At 42.8% G+C, this 19,317-nt stretch overlaps 1 protein-coding gene across 1 annotated transcript in view; it reads left to right on the top strand.

Moving 5' to 3' along the window:
• ildr1a (immunoglobulin-like domain containing receptor 1a) overlaps positions 1 to 19,317 on the top strand; it is a 42,232-nt gene that overhangs the window by 11,208 nt on the left and 11,707 nt on the right. The window contains exons 2-5 of the mRNA XM_078232958.1: positions 8,114 to 8,284; positions 14,298 to 14,447; positions 14,967 to 15,086; positions 16,345 to 16,491. Coding sequence (XP_078089084.1) covers positions 8,114 to 8,284; positions 14,298 to 14,447; positions 14,967 to 15,086; positions 16,345 to 16,491 — 588 coding nt within the window. The remainder of the gene's footprint in view (positions 1 to 8,113; positions 8,285 to 14,297; positions 14,448 to 14,966; positions 15,087 to 16,344; positions 16,492 to 19,317) is intronic.

Here is a 19,317-nt window from a genome sequence, read left to right as displayed (position 1 = left end):
GAATAACTGCAGTCAAGGGGTGCCTGATTAAAGGCTGCAAACGAATCAAGATGTTCAGATAACAGTAACCACAGGAGGTCAAAGCCTCATCATTGATTAAATGTTTGAGCTTTGAAATGTTTGCCTTGTGATACACTGTTTAATACATTTCTGCATTTGTGATTTAGTTTGTTGTTAATGTGCTAGTTTCAGAAGAAGGCAAGTACAGCACACCCAACTGCATCTCCTAAATTGGAAAGTTTCTTGCTTCAATTTTGCCATCTGTAAAGTTAATTTATTAGTCACAAGTAGGTTTACGTTAATACTGTAATGGAGGTACTGTGAAAATCCCCGAGTCGCCACACTCCGGCACTTGTTCGGGTACACTGAGGAAGAATTTAGCATGGCCAGTTCACCAATTTCCTCCCACAGTCTTTTGGACTGTGGGAGGAAACTGGATCACCCGGAGGAAACCCACGCAGACACGGGGAGAACGTGCAAACTCCACACAGACAGTGACCGAAGCTGGGAATTGAACCCGGGTCCCTGGCGGGGCTGTGAGGCAGCAGTGCTAACCACTGTGCCACCCCACCTAGAACACCTGGCTATGCCTGTTGGTTCAGTTTTACTGAGGCTGCAAAATTCTATTCCGTTGTATCAGAGTTTTAGTGATTCTGGGAGCTGGTAAAGGTGAAATATGGCAGCGTGCGGTCACGGGGGAAAGGGAGGCTGCTCCCAGCCACTTCTGGTGCAGATTATGCCAAATGCTATTTTTGATTTTGATTTGATTTATTATTGTCACGTGTTAACATACAGTGAAAAGTATTGTTTCTTGCGCGCTACACAGACAAAACATACAGTTGATAGAGAAGAGTGCAAAATGTAGTGTTACAGCCAGTGTTACAGGGTGTAGAGAAAGATCAACTTAATGCAAGGTAACTCCATTCAAAAGTCTGACAGCAGCAGGGAAGAAGCTGTTCTTGAGTCGGTTGGTACGTGACTTCAGACTTTTGTATCTTTTTCCCGACAGAAGAAGGTGGAAGAGAGAATGTCCGGGGTGCGTGGGGTCCTTAATTATGCTGGGTGCTTTGCCAAGGCAGCAGGAAGTGCAGACAGAGTCAATGGATGGGAGGCTGGTTTGCGTGATGGATTGGGCTACATTCACGACCTTTTGTAGTTCCTTGCGGTCTTGGGCAGAGCAGGAGCTATGTCAAGCTGTGATACAACCAGAAAGAATGCTTTCTATGGCGCATCTGTAAAGGTTGGAGAGAGTCGTAGCTGGCATGCCAAATTTTCTTAGTCTTCTGAGAATGTAGAGGCGTTGGTGGGCTTTCTTAACTATAGTGTCAGCATGGGGGGACCAGGATAGGTTGTTGGTGATCTGGATACCTAAAAACGTGAAGCTCTCAACCCTTTCTACTTTGTCCCCATTGATGTAGACAGGGGCATGTTCTCCTTTACACTTCCTGAAGGCGATGACAATCTCCTTCGTTTTGTTGACATTGAGGGAGAGATTATTGTTGCTGCACCAGTTCACCAGATTCTCTATCTTCTTCCTATACTCTGTCTCGTCATTGTTTGAGATCCGACCCACTACGGTGGTGTTGTCAGCAAACCTGAAAATTGAATTGGAGGAGAATTTGGCTACACAGTCTTAGGTGTACAAGGAGTATAGTAGGGGGCTGAGAACACAGCCTTGTGGGGCACTAGTGTTGAGGATGATCGTGGAGGAGGTGTTGTTGCCTATCCTTACTGATTGTGGTCTGTGAGTTAGGAAGTTCAGGATCCAGTCGCAGGGGGAGGTGCCGAGGCCCAGGCCACAGAGTTTGGACATGAGTTTCGTGGGAATAATAGTGTTGAAGGCTGAACTGTAGTCAATAAATAGGAGTCTGACGTAGGTGTCCTTGTTATCTAGGTGTTCCAGGGTTGAGCAGGGTATAGAAGATGATAGCCCAGGTATTGAGAATGGGCAGATTATGACAATGTCAGCATCTAAAGTTGATTTGATATCTTACCTCACCGGCTTGCTTATGGTTATCTCTTAAACATGCCACATGTTCAGCTGTATGGGAATATTCACCTATTCAAAGGCATTGCCATCAGACTTGCAGGTGAATTGCTTTTCATAGAATCGTACAGTGCAGAAGGAGGCCATTTGGCCCATCGAGTCTGCACCAACCACAATCCCACCCAGGCTCTATCCCATAACCACATGCATTTACCCTAGCTAATCCCCTGACACTAAGGGGCAATTCTTTTTAGCATGGCCAATCTACCTAATCTGCATATCTTTGAACTGTGGGAGGAAACCGGACCAACCGGAGGAAACCCACGCAGACACGGGGAGAACGTACAAACTCCACACAGGCAGTGACCCAAGCCGGGAATCGAACCCGGGTCCCTGGCGCTGTGAGGCAGCAGTGCTAACCACTGTGCCACCGTGTTGCCCCTTTTGACTGGAAGAACTGGGTTATTGCGGAAATTGTGCGAAGTTAGGAATTTTAGAAGGAGTTGTGTGCTTCTGAAAGGTTTTGGAGTAGATGACATGTTCCCAGTCATGGGGCTGTAGATGCAGCCTCCTTGTACTGCAGCATCAGCTGGAGAATGAGCAAACACTCGAGAAAATGAGCTGTTGCAGGAGAAGGAAAAGGAACGAGCTCTCCGCAGGAGGCATTACCCACCGAGGGTTTTCAGAAACACTGCAGCCTGTCCCTAACCCAGCAGTATGTTCAGTTGTGAGGTTTCATTGAGGAGGTGGTCACTAAACTCGCAACTTCTGCAACTGAACCTGCAACCGCAGAGCAGGACGAGAATGATACTGCCAGTGGCTGTGTGTCCCTCACACGGAAAGGCACGGTGGTACAGTTACATGTGGACATGTCCCGAGGCATGGTACATTGGCGAGACCATGCAGACACTACAACAACGGATGAATGGACACCGCTCGACAATCCTCCCTGTCGGGGAACGCTTCAGCAGTCAAGGGCGTTCAGCCTCTGATCTTCGGGTAAGCGTTCTCCAAGGTGGCCTTCATGACACAAGACGACGCAGAATCGCTGAGCAAAAACTGATAGCCAAGTTCCGCACACATGAGGACGGCCTCAACCGGGATCTTGGGTTCATGTCACACTATCTGTAACCCCCACGACTTGCCTGGGCTTGCAAAATCTCATTAACTGTCCTGGCTGGAAACAATACACACCTCTTTAACCTGTGCTTAACCCTCTCTCCACTCACATTGTCTGCACCTGTAAAAACTTGATTACCTGTTAAGACTTGCATTCCAACCATTATCTTGTAATTAAGTTTGTGTCTATATATGCCCTGTTTGTGAACCAAATCCTGCACTCACCTGATGAAGGGGCAGCGCTCCGAAAGCTCGTGCTACCAAATAAACCTGTTGGACTTTAACCTGGTGTTGTGAGACTACTTACTGTGCCTACCCCAGTCCAACGTCAGCAACTCCACATCACGTCTCCCCGTGTCTGTGTGGGTTTCCTCCAGGTGCTCTGGTTTCCTCCTACAGTTCAAAAGACCTGCTAATTAGGCGCATTGGCCATGCTAAATTCTCCCTCGGTGTACCTGAACAGGCGTTGGAGTGTGGCGACTAGGGGATTTTCACAGCAACTTCATTGCTGTACTAATGCAAGTCTACTTGTGACAATTAATAAATAAAAATATTCCATTCCGATCTGCAGCCTGGATTTCTTTTCTTCCCTGGGGAAAAATGCTGTCTCTAACTAATGCCCCTTTCACCTCCTTTCTTGCTTTCTCTTATAATTCATCACTCTTAATGACACAGATGACTACATTGATCTACGCATGAACTCCCTTGCTGGCATCTCCAATGTTATTTTTGGACTTTTTTTACCTTGGGCTGTGGCTACAATTTGCTTTTAGACCTGTGGGACTGATCGTCTCGGTGTTCATGTTCAGTTATTAAATGGATCCGATTTATTCTAGGGGGGGAAAATATTTATTTAATATTCATCTGATCCAAATTCTACATGATGCATTCTAAAGGGGGCTTATTTTTCCCTTCCGTGAGCCATTAGTACAATTCGTAGTACTTTACTCCCTTCACAAGATTGACCTTGTGAAAGTAGTCCCATTGAAATATATATAAATACACCGTGATCAATTCCAGTTGCAATTATTTGCCTCAGGGGAGGTAGTGGCGTGGTTGTATTGTCACTAGACTAGTAACCCAGGGACCAGTCTGAGTAATGCTTTGGGGACCTGGATTTGAATCCTACCGTGGCAGATGATGATAATTTGAATTCAATAAAAATCTGAAATTAAAAGTCTAACGATGACCATGAAACCATTGTTGATTGTTGTAAAAACCCATCTGGTTCACTAATGTCCATTTAGGGAAGGAAATCTGCTGTCCTTACCTGGTCTGGCCTACATGTGATTCCAGACCCACAGCAATGTAACTGACTCTTAAATGCCCTCAGCTGAAGGGCAATTGGCAATGGCCAAGCCAGTGACGGCCACATCCCATGAATGGATATTTTTTAAAAATTGCGATGGGGCACAGATTTGAAGTGATTGGCAACATGAAAGAGAACTTTTCCATTGTAAGCAGTTGTGGTTGGAATGCACTGCCTCATTAGTACACTAGGGCCAACAAGTAGAATTAGATTCAATATACAAGTACAAACTTGGCAGAGATTGTACTTTTTTTAAACTTTTAAACTACAGAATTCCTGGTATATCCTCTCTAGTAAATAGTTTTAAATACTTCTCTATGCAATCATACACTTTGACAGGACTTCTAAATTCTGCTAATATGTCATTCATTGAATGGGCTCCACAGCAAAAGATAATTATAAAAATAAGCACTTAGCTAAATGGGGACTTTCCACTCTCTGCTCCCTTTCTTTTCTCCCTTTATTTCTCTCTCGCTTTGCCTAATGATGTTAATAATCATCACTCATGCTAGTGGCAAAGGGATTTACATATCTTGCGCAGTGGATGCCACACACACAGCTGCTTCATGGTTGCTTTCTTATCTCCAGTCTATTAGAACATAGAACAGTACAGCACAGAACAGGCCCTTCGGCCCACGATGTTGTGCCGAGCTTTATCTGAAACCAAGATCAAGCTATCCCACTCCCTATCATCCTGGTGTGCTCCATGTGCCTATCCAATAACCGCTTAAATGTTCCTAAAGTGTCTGACTCCACTATCACTGCAGGCAGTCCATTCCACACCCCAACCACTCTCTGCGTAAAGAACCTACCTCTGATATCCTTCCTGTATCTCCCACCACGAATCCTATAGTTATGCCCCCTTGTAATAGCTCCATCCACCCGAGGAAATAGTCTTTGAACGTTCACTCTATCTATCCCCTTCATCATTTTATAAACCTCTATTAAGTTCGATGATAGTTTGTTTACAGACCGCTTTCTTTTGAGAAGCTGTATGAACCATTTCATTTAAGGTAAGCAGCATCTGATTTTGTAGATGATTGCCTTGTAATCCTGACATTTCAAAATTGGACAAAAAAGGCTGGCCTTCCTAATGTTGTTTTTTTATATGCAAGTTGGTAAATGGAATTGTGCATTATATGTACATTTTAGGAACAAAATCTAAACACTCCGGCTCCCATCTAAATATTATATCCATAAGTGGTGCCTTAGTAAAACTAGGACTGACTAGAGACATTTCTATACAATATTGCTCTCCATTTAATTAAAATTTATCATTGATACCTTGATTTTTTTTTAACATATCCAATTAATTAATATGATCACAAAGGGCTGGCACGGTGGCACAGTGGTTAGCACTGCTGCCTCACAGCGCCAGGGACCTGGATTCGATTCCGGGCTTGGGTCACTGTCGGTGCAGAGTCTGCACGTTCTCCCCGTGTCTGTGTGGGTTTCCTCCGGGTGCTCCGGTTTCCTCCGACAGTCTGAAAGACATACTGGTTAGGTGCAGTGACCTGAACAGGTACTGGAATGTGGTGACGAGGGGAATTTCACAGTAACTACATTGCAGTGTTAATGTAAGCTTTACTTGTGACTAATAAATAAACTTTACTTCAAGTTGGACCTGCTATTTTGCGCTCTTGTCAGTTGCGTAGACTGGATTCAGATCAGTCAGGGTAATAAATGTATCTATGTATGGCTGAGACGTGAGTTTCAAAGCTGACTCATAGGCTTTGGGGTAATAATTTTGTGAGTCTATCATAGAACATAGAAATCCTACAGTGCAGAAAGAGGCCATTTGGCCCATCGAGTCTGCACCGACCACAATCCCACCCAGGCCCTACCCCCTTACCCCTACATATTTACCCGCTAATCCCTCTAATCTATGCATCTCAGGACACTAAGGGGCAATTTTAGCATGGCCAATCAACCTAACCCGCACATCTTTGGACTGTGGGAGGAAACCCACGCAGACACGGGGAGAACGTGCAAACTCCGCACAGGCAGTGACCCAAGCCGGGAATCGAACCCAGGTCCTTGGAGCTGTGAAGCAGCAGTGCTAACCACTGTGCTACCGTGCTGCCACTTATGGATATCATATTCACTCCTTACTGTTTGTGTAGAGAGAAGTAGCAGCCAAAAAGTGGTGTTTCCCAAATACCTTCTGAGCCAGCCTCTTGCATCCCACTACAGGCATTTTCCAAATGGAGGTGGGGTAAGAGATATTTTTCCCTGCAATTTATGTTTTCATCAGATCATTATTATGAACCCATATTATTGTATTATAACCAAGCCTCTGCTCCTTTATTCTGATATTGTAAGACCACAAAAATATGAATCTAACTAGCAGGTGGCACAGTGGTTAGCACTGCTGCCTCAGCGCCAGGGATCTGGGTTCAATTCCAGCCTCGGGTCACTGTCTATGTGGAGTTTGCATGTTTCTCCCTGTGTTTGTGTGGGTTTCCTCTGGATGCTCCGGTTTCCTCCCACAGTCCAAAGACATGCAGGATAGGTGGATTGGCCATGCTAAATTGCCCCTTGGTGTTGGGGGATTAGATTAGCAGGGTAAATATATGGGGTTACAAGGAAAGGGTTTGAGTGGGATTGTTGTCGGCGCAGGCTTGGTGGACCGAATGGCCTCCTTCTGCACTGTAGGATTCTATGAATCTATACTTTAAGATACTACTGAGCTGTTTTGAATTGTGATAAACCATGGATTAGAGTTAGTTACTTATTGAGTGTGGGCTGTTAGCAACCAGATAGTTCTACCCTAAGACCTGTACACGTGTATTTGTTAACCAAACTCTGTCCATATCAACATAAAACATGGATTAAGAATCAAGTGTGTAGAACATGTAAATCTACCCTATCCTGACACATCCTCCTTAATCTTCAAGGGAAGTTCTGGAAAATTTCTTCCATTCTCAAATCCAGCAATATTAAATGTCCTCCTTTTGCAAACAAATAAGTTGTCTTTCTATGACCTAGCAGTCTCTAATTTTCAATCCAAAATATGTCACATTCCTAAATAGTCAGTCAGTACTTCTTTCACAATTAAATTCTGGTTGGAAAATCCTAGTTCTGCAAGATTAACTGGTTTGGGGGAGGCAGGGGTCAAAAAATCTTCCTACTTTTTCAAATTACTGATAAATGAATCCTCATCACTGACGCAATGCCTTGATATAAATATTTTGTTCCTGTGGAGGTTGCAACATTCAACCTCTGAGACCATCCAGCATTGGTTCTTTCAAAACAATGTCCATAAAACCTGAAAATTATATTGACGTAACACCCCCCCAGAATAATCCCAGCAATGGGGATTTCTCAAGCTTTTTCCCAATCAAAAAGCTGTGGGGTCCTTTCATCTGAACAGTTTGTTCTGTTTCTTCACACTCTGCAGCAGATCTGGACTACTGTTTGAGAACTATTGAATGATGGGCAGACTGTGGGCATCCAGCCCAGGACCAGAACTCCAATATTCAGTGGTAAAATAGCATTGCTCTGAAGATGTACTAATGGGCTTGCCTCGCTAGCAGAAGCATTGCTTACAGGTTTTTAACCAGAAGATTAATATTAATTATGATAAAATCATGCTTTGTACCCTATGCAATGATTTTAATATGCTTCAGTTGGAACCGAACTGAAGTAGTTTATATTTTAGTCTTCTGTTCTGTTGACTACCTTTTTCTTTCTTTCAGCATGCCTTGCATTGTTGGTAACGGTCCAGGAGACCAAGCGTGTGACGATGCTTTTTTCTTCCATTGCTCTAAGATGTGACTATTCCACATCCTCTCAGTCTCAGGATGTCGTTGTCACCTGGCGTTTCAAGTCTTTTTGCAAAGATCCCATAATGGAGTACTATTCTTCATGTAAGTGTTACCATTGAACATTCCTGATTTCCATTGCCTTTACTTAATCTGTGAAATAATCTTCAGCAACTTTATGTTTGAGTTTTGAAATTGGCAAATTGAGGTTTTTTTCTAAAAACACTGAATAAAAGGTGATAACTGGATATTTTATAATCACTTTGTGACAAGTATTGAAATTGGATCCTGCTGCTATATAGCATACTGACGCTTAGCAAACGCATGCTAAATGCCCAACTTCAGAAGAACTGATATAAGACTTTATTCTCCTTCTCGCCTAACGTTGTTTGTTGCTGGATGCATCTACAGCCTCTTGATACCCTGTGCAGGTGGCAATTCTTCATGTATGAGCCCAGACGGTGAGTTTTGTAAACCAAATGGATAAAAGAAAAGTCTGAAATAAAATCAGAAAATGCTAGAAAAACTCACCGGGTCAGGCTATATCTGTGAACAGAGAAAACAAAGCTAACGTTAGCAGGTTGATGACCTTCCATGAGCGCACTAATTGTTGAACTCCTAAGGTGTTTTGAACTGGTCATCTGAGAAAAGGAAGGGGTTGAATGGCCGGTCCCATGTTACCATTACACAAGATTTTACTAAATCTGTGCAAGAGCATCGTCATGTACCAGCATCCTAAATATGGCATTATTACACAGCTTATATAATTTTTATTTGGATCAGATGCCATTTGTCCTTGTATTCTTGCAAAGTGACTATCGAAGAAACCAGCTCCCACTTGGGGCGGCACGGTGGCACAGTGGTTAGCACTGCTGCCTCACAGCGCCAGGGACCTGGGTTCGATTCCCGGCTTGGGTCACTGTCTGTGCAGAACCTGCACGTTCTCCCCGTGTCTGCGTGGGTTTCCTCCGGGTGCTCTGGTTTCTCTGAAAGACGCACGGAATCATAGAAACCCTACAGTACAGAAAGAGGCCATTCGGCCCATCGAGTCTGCACCGACCACAATCCCATCCAGGCCCTACCCCCATATCCCTGGTTAGGTGCATTGGCCCGAACAGGTGCCGGAGTGTGGCGACTAGGGGAATTTCACAGTAACTTCATTGCAGTGTTAATGTAAGCCTTACTTGTGACTAATAAATAAACAAACTTTTTAAAAAACTTTAAAAATAGACCCTTAGGTCATTGGGTGAAAGGAAAAGCTATCGGCCTATAGTAAATGTTCAGCTGTGCAACAGCGCCATCTGATGTGAAAATCTGGAAACACAGCACAGACCTGTCTGGGTTGTACCTGTTCAATTGTACCATGTGATTGATTCTATTATTCCAGTGCTTCATTCTAAAGTGTTGCTATTTATCATTGCAAACTTATATACATTTAAAATTTGTACCTTGCACTTCTAGTCATTTCACAGTTCAATGGTTAGTAATGAGGATAAGATTGAATACACCCAAAGTTCAGTCATAGAAACCCTACAGTGCAGAAGGAGGCCATTTGGCCCATCGGGTCTGCACCGACCGCAATCCCGCCCAGGCCCTATCCCCACAACCCCATGCATTTAGCCCACCTAATCCCCCTGACACCAATTCCACCAGCTAGCAAAGTGATTAGTTTTGGCAATCAGTTGCCATTTTAGAATTAAACTATGGTTGTCATATGAAGAACCTACAATAGAGCTCTTGGATGGCTTCACTGTTTCATTCTCATTCTAAAAAGATGGTCAAATAGATTTACCAATTTGCATTTACATAGCATCCCATCAAGATTCCAAATGTCCCAAACGACCTCTCAAATAAATTTGACAATGCATTTATTATGTAGTCTACCATAGCAGCCATTTTCCACACACCACATCACAAGATTACCAACAGTACACAATAGCTTTTCACCATGTTGAACGGGGCATATTGGGCAGGACCCTGGGACAATTTATAATGGCCAATCCATCTAACCCACACATCTTTGGACTGAGAGAGGAAACCTACGCAGACACGGGGAGGATGTGCAAACTCCACACCAACACTGACCCAAGCTGGGAATCGAACCCGGGTCCCTGGCGCTGTGACGCAGCAATGCTAACTACTGTGCCACCGTGCCGCCCCTTCCAGCAGTCCTACTTTTATATCTGCTTGCTTTTAAAAGTAAATCTGCTTTTAATTTGTAGATATTATTTCATGATCAAAATTGTTGTTTTGACCAAAAAAAAGAAACTGGAAATGTAGAACTCTGTTCTAAATATTGGACAAGGATGATTATTACAGATCCACTATAATCCAGCAAGACCTGTTTATCAGTTTGACATATTTGGTGACATTCTCATCTGAATCAGAAAGGTTTAGTTCAAGTTTCACTCCTGATTTTAACGTGGTTCAGACTGACACTCCAGTACTGAACTCAAGGGAATTCTTCATTATTGAGATGTCACATTTAATGAAACTAAGCTTGTTCCAGTGGTACAAGTAGGTATTTAAGGTCAGTTGATACTGTGTGGTGAAAGGCTGAGAATTCTCCCAGGGTCCTGCCCAATATGCCCCGTTCAACATGGTGAAAAGCTATTGTTGGTAATCCTGTGATGTGGTGTGGGGAAAATGGCTGCTATGGTAGACTACATAATAAATGCATTGTCAATTTTCTTTTGTAAATTTATTTGAGGTTGTTTGGGACATTTGGAATCTTGATGGGATGCTATATAAATGCAAATTGGTAAATCTATTTGTCCATCTTTTTAGAATGAGAATGAAATAGTGAAGCCATCCAAGAGCTCTACTGTAGGTTCTTCATATGACAGCCCTAGTTTAATTCTAAAATGGCAACTGATTGTTAAAAAAGGATCACTTTGCTAGCTAGTAGAACCTGAATCACAAGTTTTACATAACTTCAATCAGGAGAAATAGGAGTGTCTGTGTGTGCATGTAAAATAAAATGTACTGGACCATCTCCAATGCGCAGAGGGAGTCTAGAACAAGTTTGGTCAGAAGGGGAAAGTGCCCCAGGACACTTGACTACATTCAAGGCATTATATAAATTCAAGTTGTTGCTGTTGATAAATTGGGCTCAAAAGGACAGGGATACAATTGAACAAGAACACGCAAATATAATCTGTATCGATTTTAAATCTTAGGAAAATGCATTAAACAGGAAATTCTGGTGATCTTGAAGCACTGAGCACACAACCATCTCTCAGCAACCCTTGTACTAGGGTTTTAAAGTTCCTTAGCACTCACTCATTCTTGAAATTGCCTGTCTCCAAGAGGAAATATGTTTAAGTGCAATGATAAGCCATAATTAGGGTTTCCAATTGTAGTTGGACATGTGCCTACAGGTTTTATCATATGACCTCCCAACCATCCACCTCCGCACAGTGATTAGCACTGCTGCCTCACAGTACCAGGAACCCAGGTTCGATCCTCGGTTTGGGGCACTGTCTGTGTGGATTTTGCACAATCTCCCCGTGTCTGCGTGGGTTTCCTCCGGGTGCTCCGATTTCCTCCCGCAGTCTGAAAAACATGCTGGTTCGGTGCATTGACCCGAACAGGTGCCGGAGTGCGGCAACTCGGGGATTTTCACCATAACTTCATTACAGTGTTAATGTAAGCCTACTTGTGACACTAATAAATAAACTTTACTATTGGTTGCCCGACATGTCCGTGTCTTCCTATGTCAACTGGAAAGTGCAGTAAGAAATCTCTCAACACCAGGTTAAATTCCAACAGGTTTATTTGGAATCACAAGTTTTTGAAGCGCTATTCCTTCATCAGGAAAGTGAATTATTACTCGATCGGATGATTTTTGACTCTGTCAACAGCATTTTTCCATGTCCAGCATTTTATAACTAGCGAACAAAAGTGGTCAAAAGCTTTTGTTAAGCACGATTATTTATTGTTCGTGTGATTTCTCTCCTGGATTGCTCTCAGCAATTAACTGGAAAGTGGCCTTTAAATCCTGGAAAATGTAGGACAATTCTGGACTTTGGGCAACCCGATCTATCATTGAAAAGTTACTACTCATCTCAAACATGCTAGTTTACATTCACTGGTGTAAGAAATGAACATGCGATAGAGGAAGGTAGAAAATAGTTTGCAAAGATAGACTGAAATGAAAGAGGCATTTCTGATGCAAAATGATGTAACAGTTCTTTAAAAAAACCGAAGAGTAAGTAAAGAACACTGCAGTTTGACAGATTGGTTTTTAACAATTCTTTTAATCTAGTGCAAAACCAATGGGTTACCAATCACCCTCTGACCAAACTTGTTCTAGACTCCCTCCGTTCATTGGAGATGGTCCAGTATGTTTTATTTTGTATGCACACACAGACACTCCTGTTTCTCCTGTGTGAAGTTATGTAAAACTTGTGATTCAGGTTCCACCAGCTAGCAAAGTGATTTTTTTTTTTTGACAATCTGTTGCCATTTCAGAATTAAATTATGGCTGTCATATGAATAACCTACACTAGAGCTCTAGGATGACTTCATTATTTCAATCTCATTCTAAAAAAGATGGACAAAAAGATTTACCAATGGGTAAGCGTATGATGAGCACAGGTAGTCTCAAGGGTATAGTGAAGAGATGATGAGCAAACAAGTGAGAAGTGAAAGTACAAGCATTGTCCAAAGCCTCCATCTTGATGTGTGAATCTGAATTGCAGAATTATTACACTGCAGAGGGAGGCCATTCAGCCCATCATGTCTGCTGTGGCTCTCCAAATGAAACACTCTGTGCCATTCTCCCAACTTCCCCTCTTAACCTTACACATTCTCCCCTTTTTGGATAGCAGTCTAATTACCTTTTTTGAATGCTTTAATTGAACCTGCCCCCACTACACTCTTGTTAATTCATTCCAGACCTTAACCACTTGCTGCATAAAAACATTTTTTGCTTCTTTTGCCAGTTACTTTAAATCTGTGTTGCGTTTGTTGTCATGAGTGGGAACAATTTCTCCCTATATACTCTGTCCAGATCCCTCATGATTTTGAACACTTCTATCAAATCTCTTTTTCAGACACCCTTTTTCTCAAGAGAAACAGTCCTTACTTCCAATATCTTCATAACCACATTTCCTCAAATTTATTTAGCAGTTACTCATTTGATCAGTTAATTCTGGTAATTGTACAGTTGACCTTTGCTGTATTATTCAAGGTCAGGAATGCTGCTAATGTGCAACCCTCAGCAAGAGAACACCAACTACGAGGAAGAATTAACTAGAAGCAAAAAACCAAATTACAAAAAAAAAAAAATCTTAATACTTTTTAAAAGACATTGGGTTGGACTTTCTGGTCGTGCTCTCCCCAAGACCAGAAAGTTCCGCCCGCCACGGGAATCGGATGGGAAAATTCCACCCATTTGGTCCCATACGAAGTAACAAAATTAAAGCTAAACTTGTCAAATAATGAAGCCAAGCATAACCCACATGATGAAAAGAATTCTAAATTATTCAGTGAGTGCAAACTGCGAGTTGAAGAAGTATTAATGTTAGACGAAAGACTGGTTGGTGGTGGTAAGGAGATCAAAGGGATTTTTACCTACATTTAAACTAAGTGAGGACTCTTATCTAAGGACTTAAGTAGGTCCTTTTGTTAATAAGATGTTAGAAATATTATAGGTATCAGAAATGAGCAGATTTTAAAATTCTATAATCATTAGGGTTAAGTTCACTAGATAAATTTCCGATTGTATCAAGCTGGTTCAAAAATCTATCAATATATAGGAAAGTCAGCAAAGCAAAATCGGTGGAGAAATTCAAAACATTAAGGGACATTGACAGTGAAGGGAAAAGAGAAATGTTTATATATATATATATATATGTAAAAGGAGAAACAACAGAGCTTTGGAGAGAGTGGCAATTGGATTAATCTTGGATCCACCCCCTGATGCAGCAAGTGGCTGTCTTCTCTACTACTGTGGTTCTGTGGTCTTCTGAAAGACAGTTGAAGTACATCTGAACAAGACTTGAATCATTCTGGTGGTTGTGGAACAGTTTCCTACAATGAACCATAAATTTCAGGAGAGGTGAGAAGGAAGAAATGGGTTTGGTTTGTGATTAATTTTCTTTTTCTCTTCCAGCATACATTGCTATGCTGAGCATGGGCCAAGATCCAACCAATGACTGCCAAGATGACCAGCGGACTGTGCGAATTGTTATTCAGAAAAGGGGACAGAACGAGCCGATATTGGGGCACGAATATAGACAAAGGAAGATTACCATTCAGAACAGTAAGTATCACATTGGGACTGAATGGAGTGGGAGGGAACCCCCCTACTAACCATTATAAAGTATTTGTTTGTGAATGTTAGAAGACGCCACTCTATGATTCTATTAGCTGGCTAAAAGTTTCACGGGTATTCTACTAGCATTAGGGATCTACGAGCTTGGCATAGCTAAGATCCTGCCAGCTGGAATGACTGTTAAATTCTTTCTCAATATTTTATCAAGAGAGTCCTCGTTAAAGAAACAATTCCTTAAGAGTAGTGGGAAGGAGGGGCAATCATTTCATTATGGAATCACCGCCTTATAAACACCCATTGAAAGGTTCTAAAGTATAGTAGGATCCTGCGAGATCTGATACAATGCCTTTATTGAGCTTCACTCCCTATTATATTTGCTAAACTTCTGTCCTAACATTACCTAAAGCTGGTTGTCAAATGTAACAACTCTTCCACTGACTACCATTCAACACCTAGCCAATGTCAACTTCTCTTGTCCCCCATAACCTGTACACATTTGTTTTGTAGAAGCTGACCTGTGGATTACTGAAGTGATGTGGTGGGACCATGGTGTTTATTTCTGCAGTGTTGAAGCACCAGGAGACACGACGGGAGACTCAGACAAAGAAGTTCGACTTATTGTTTTGCGTATGTTTTTAATTTGTGTGTTCGGCTCTTTCTAAGTTTGTATTTATATTACTAAATCATTTCACTAAAATACAGCTGCGGCATTGTAATGACTTAAATAGTCATCTATTTATTTAACCAGTGTGGCCTTCCCATCACTGTCTGCAACTTTACTGGGACGGGGAGCAAGGACTAAGATGGCCAGCCCACCTCCCATCCTCCCAGTTGATGCTGATAGGAGGAGTTCAGGGATGGGGGGGGGCACCCAGCAGCTCATCCTGCTCAGGCCTTGGACCTGAAGAGAGGGGAACACCTCTCACAGCGGCTCTCTTTCCACATCGGACACCCCCTGCTGGTGCTCCCTATGCCCGGCTTCTCCATCAAAACCCACACTCCTCTCCACCCCCAACCCCTGTGGTCTTTCCCAAGCCCTTCCCCTTCTGAGACCCCTTGCACTTTTCTAGTCCAAAATCAGGACTTAGAATCTGGCAACTGCTTTGGTCCCAGTCTGTGCCACTGGTGCTGCTGGGTTGACAGAACTGCTTGCTAATCAGACTGGGAGGCAACTCTCTGAGGCAGGACATAGACTCTTCCTTCAGCCAAGTGTTAAATGACTGTGAGGTAGCCTTGATTGGTGGAGATGTGATCCCCACCAACTCTTTAGGTGGAGAGGCAGTAAACCCGCCTTCTGAAATAAAGACCAGGGAGAGGATGTGTGTCCACGTGTGAAGATTTCTCAGTCCAAACATGTTTCTTACGTCTGCTTGTGAATATAAATATGTAAAGATAAAATCCCTATACAATTGACAACCATAGAATCCCTACAGTGTAGAAGGAGTCTGCACCAATTCTCCAAAAGAGCATCTTACCCAGGCCCACCCCTGCCCCATCCCCATAGCCCCGTGCATTTACCATGGCTAATCCACCTGACATAAACATCTTTGGACACTAAGGGGCAGTTTAGCATGACCAATCCACCTAAGCTGCACATCTTTGGACTTTGGGAGGGAACCAGAGCAACTGGAGGCAACCCACGCAGACACAGGGAGAATGTGCAAACTCCACAGCGACCCAAGGCTGAAATCAAACCCTTGTCCCTGGCATTGTGAGGCAGCAGTGCTAACCACTGTTACCACCATGCCACTCTTTGAAAGAGATTGCTCTCTTTAAAAGGCATCTCTTAAACTAAGTAGAACACTATTAAGCAGGACACTGGGAGTCCCTTGCAATAGATTCTTCTACAATACTGTCTATTAAATCCAATCTTTTTTCCTTTCAGATTGGCTAACTGTGATATTGATTATCATGGGTATTTTGCTACTGTTCATACTGATTAGTATCTGTTGGTGCCAGTGCTGCCCACAAAAGTGCTGCTGTTATCTCCGATGCGTCTGCTGCCCAAAACGTTGCTGTTGCCCAGAGGAAGGTAAAACCTGTTGTGTTTTTTTCAATTAATTATCTCCTTTCCACATCTTTTCCCCCACCCCTGACAAAATTAACTAATGATTTGGAAGAATTTGCAACTATCAATCCAGTGACTAATTGCACATGGTACTGCAGGTTAAGGTACAGGTACATTTCTAACAATCTAGAGTTCATCATGAGTATTTCTTCTTTCATTCTTGAGACACGGTCATCATTGACGAAGCCGGTTTTATTGCATACCTACTTGCCCTTGCATAACTCCCAGGCTTGCTTGCAAGCCAGGTCACTTCAGAGGGCAGTTGAGAGTCAACCATATGGGACTGGAGTAATGGAGTAACATGTAGGCCAAACTGGGTAGGGACAATAGGTTTCCTTTATGAAAAGACATTAGTGAACCAATTGATATTTTACCACAATCCTTTTATTTTCAATGTTTTTTTAAAAACTAAAGTACAGTTCTCATAAGATGATAGAATTGGAACTCCTGTCCACTTATCTAACTTACACTCAATCCAAACGCAGTTGGACCAAATAGCTTGGTTCTGTGCTGTAAGTTCCATGTAGTCTGCTGATTTTTGGGTCAGTGCAAGGGAAAAAGCAACAAATGATTGTAAAAAATTGGTTCACTGTTCCAGCTGAACTTTATATGACCCCTGTACCACAATGTTTGGCTAAGTCTTAACGCCTTCTGCAATAGCCCTGCACCATATGAAATTTCATCACAATCCTGTGGTTGCAGGAGTTGATGATGTGACTGAACTTGTCTTGAGTGGGAGATCTGAAACAGTATGTTTCAAGATCCAGGTTAGGATCAATCAAGGCTGTGTGACGGCCCCTATATCATTTATAACTAGCTGATGGTAATTATTCACCTGATTAAAGATTTTCCCATCTCAGTGGCATTTAATGCTGACCCCTGAGGAGAGTTGATTTTTAATCTCAATCACCTCTGCCAAACGAAACTGACTACCATAGATGTACATGATCTGCAGTTTGCTGATGACTGCATTGTCATTTCCCACTCTGCACCAGATTCTCACACCCCTCAACTCTTCAATTGTGCATACAAGAAACTAGGCCTGACCTTGTGTGTGATATATCAACACCAGATCAGCTGCACCAGTTCAACCTTCCACATGCCAGGGTAGCGACCATTTAACGACCAAGGCCTCCAAGTCACTAAAAGTCCTATCAAGCATCTCAGCGACACGTAAGAATGCTAGAGAAATATCGGCAATGCATTCACCGCATCCTCCAGATTCAGTGGGAGGACCGTTGAACAAATGCTAGCATTCTCCTTTTAAGCCAGCTCCACAAGCAATCACGTAAAACCCCTTTTGAGTCTCTCAGCACCTAATATTGCAGCAGAGAAGGAAAGAAAAGGAAGCAAGTTCTGCACTCTGGATCCCACTGCCAGATGTAGGTACTGCTCCATATGCCCAAAGGTAATGTGGGTCAAGAATCAACTTGCTCAGTCACATGAAGACCCACCGTGAAACCCCACCACTTGAGTAGATGTCATCCTCAAATTGAGGGACAGCGAGCAGCTGCCTGATTAGCGCGCACTGTTGCTTTTATTAAGGAACTCGAGCCCAAAGGGAAGAGAGAGAGTGCAGTGAAGGATTGTGTAGAGCTGTATCTTTCTTATGTTGTGGTGTTGTATGTGACCACTAGGGGGGAGGCAGTTAGCTCAGTTTCCTAGATGGCTAGTGGTTCTGAATAATGCCAACAGCTTGGGTTCGATTCCCATTCTGGCTGTGGTAGATTTGGTACCTATCCTCTCACCCTGTCCCCTGAACGTGGAAGGTTGTGACAGACCACCCATGAATAAAAGCTGCCAAGAAAACCTGCCAGGATGAAACCGCAGCAGACATGAAAGAATGAAACCATGTGATAACCTGCAGAATTAGAATTGGATATTTTTTATAGAATTATAGAATCCCTACAGTGCAGAAGGAGGCCATTCAGCCGTTGAGTCTGCACTGACCACAATCCCACCCAGGCCCTACCTCCATAACCCCACATATTTACCCTGCTAATCCCCCTGGCACTATGGCCATGCTAAATTGACCCATCAACGTAGCCCGCACATCTTTGGAGTGTGGGAGGAAACCAGAGCACCCGGAGAAAACCCACGCAGGCACGGGGAGAACGTGCAAACTCCACACAGACAGTTACCCAAGGCCGGGTCCCTGGCGCTGTGAGGCAGCAGTGCTAGCCACTGTGCCGCCTCACAGTATTACGATGTTTCATTTACAACACGGAGAAGTGAATTAAATAAACCAGCAGGGGCCCCCTGAATCTTGTACAATATTTAGGGTTGCAGATTTCTGTCATAGGAGCTTGGAGGACAACATTCCCTTTTCAACTTGGCACCACTGGGGCAGGAAAATGAGATGTAATACAAAATTAAATATACACTCACAGGAGACATAACATTTTTGTAAATGTGTTTTTTGTAGATGTAAATAGCGTACCGCTGTGCACCATATAAAAGTGAAATTCATTTCACCTTCCAAAATATGTAAAAATCATAAATGTAAAGGCACCAGCATGGGTTTAATATCCTTCCAACTGCTCCATTAATGTCCCAAACCTAAAGAAAATTTTGAAGAAAGTAACATTCATAAACTGCCGTAAGTTGCATATTAGTTTGGGAACTTATTTACAGTTACTAGGTTGCAAGTGAGCTGTTCATTAGTCCACCTATTAATATCTGGACAGTGCACTTTTAGTCTATGGAAGGTTTAGTTTGTTTTGCTAGCAATAAATTTGAAAGATCAGCAGTTCAAGACATAAACAGAAAATCCCACTGTGGAAACGCTCA

This window comes from Mustelus asterias, chromosome 17, assembly GCF_964213995.1.
Source record: "Mustelus asterias chromosome 17, sMusAst1.hap1.1, whole genome shotgun sequence".
Lineage (NCBI taxonomy): Eukaryota > Metazoa > Chordata > Chondrichthyes > Carcharhiniformes > Triakidae > Mustelus > Mustelus asterias.
Note: the sequence above shows the minus strand (reverse complement) of the source record. Positions and strands in the feature narration are given on the sequence as shown.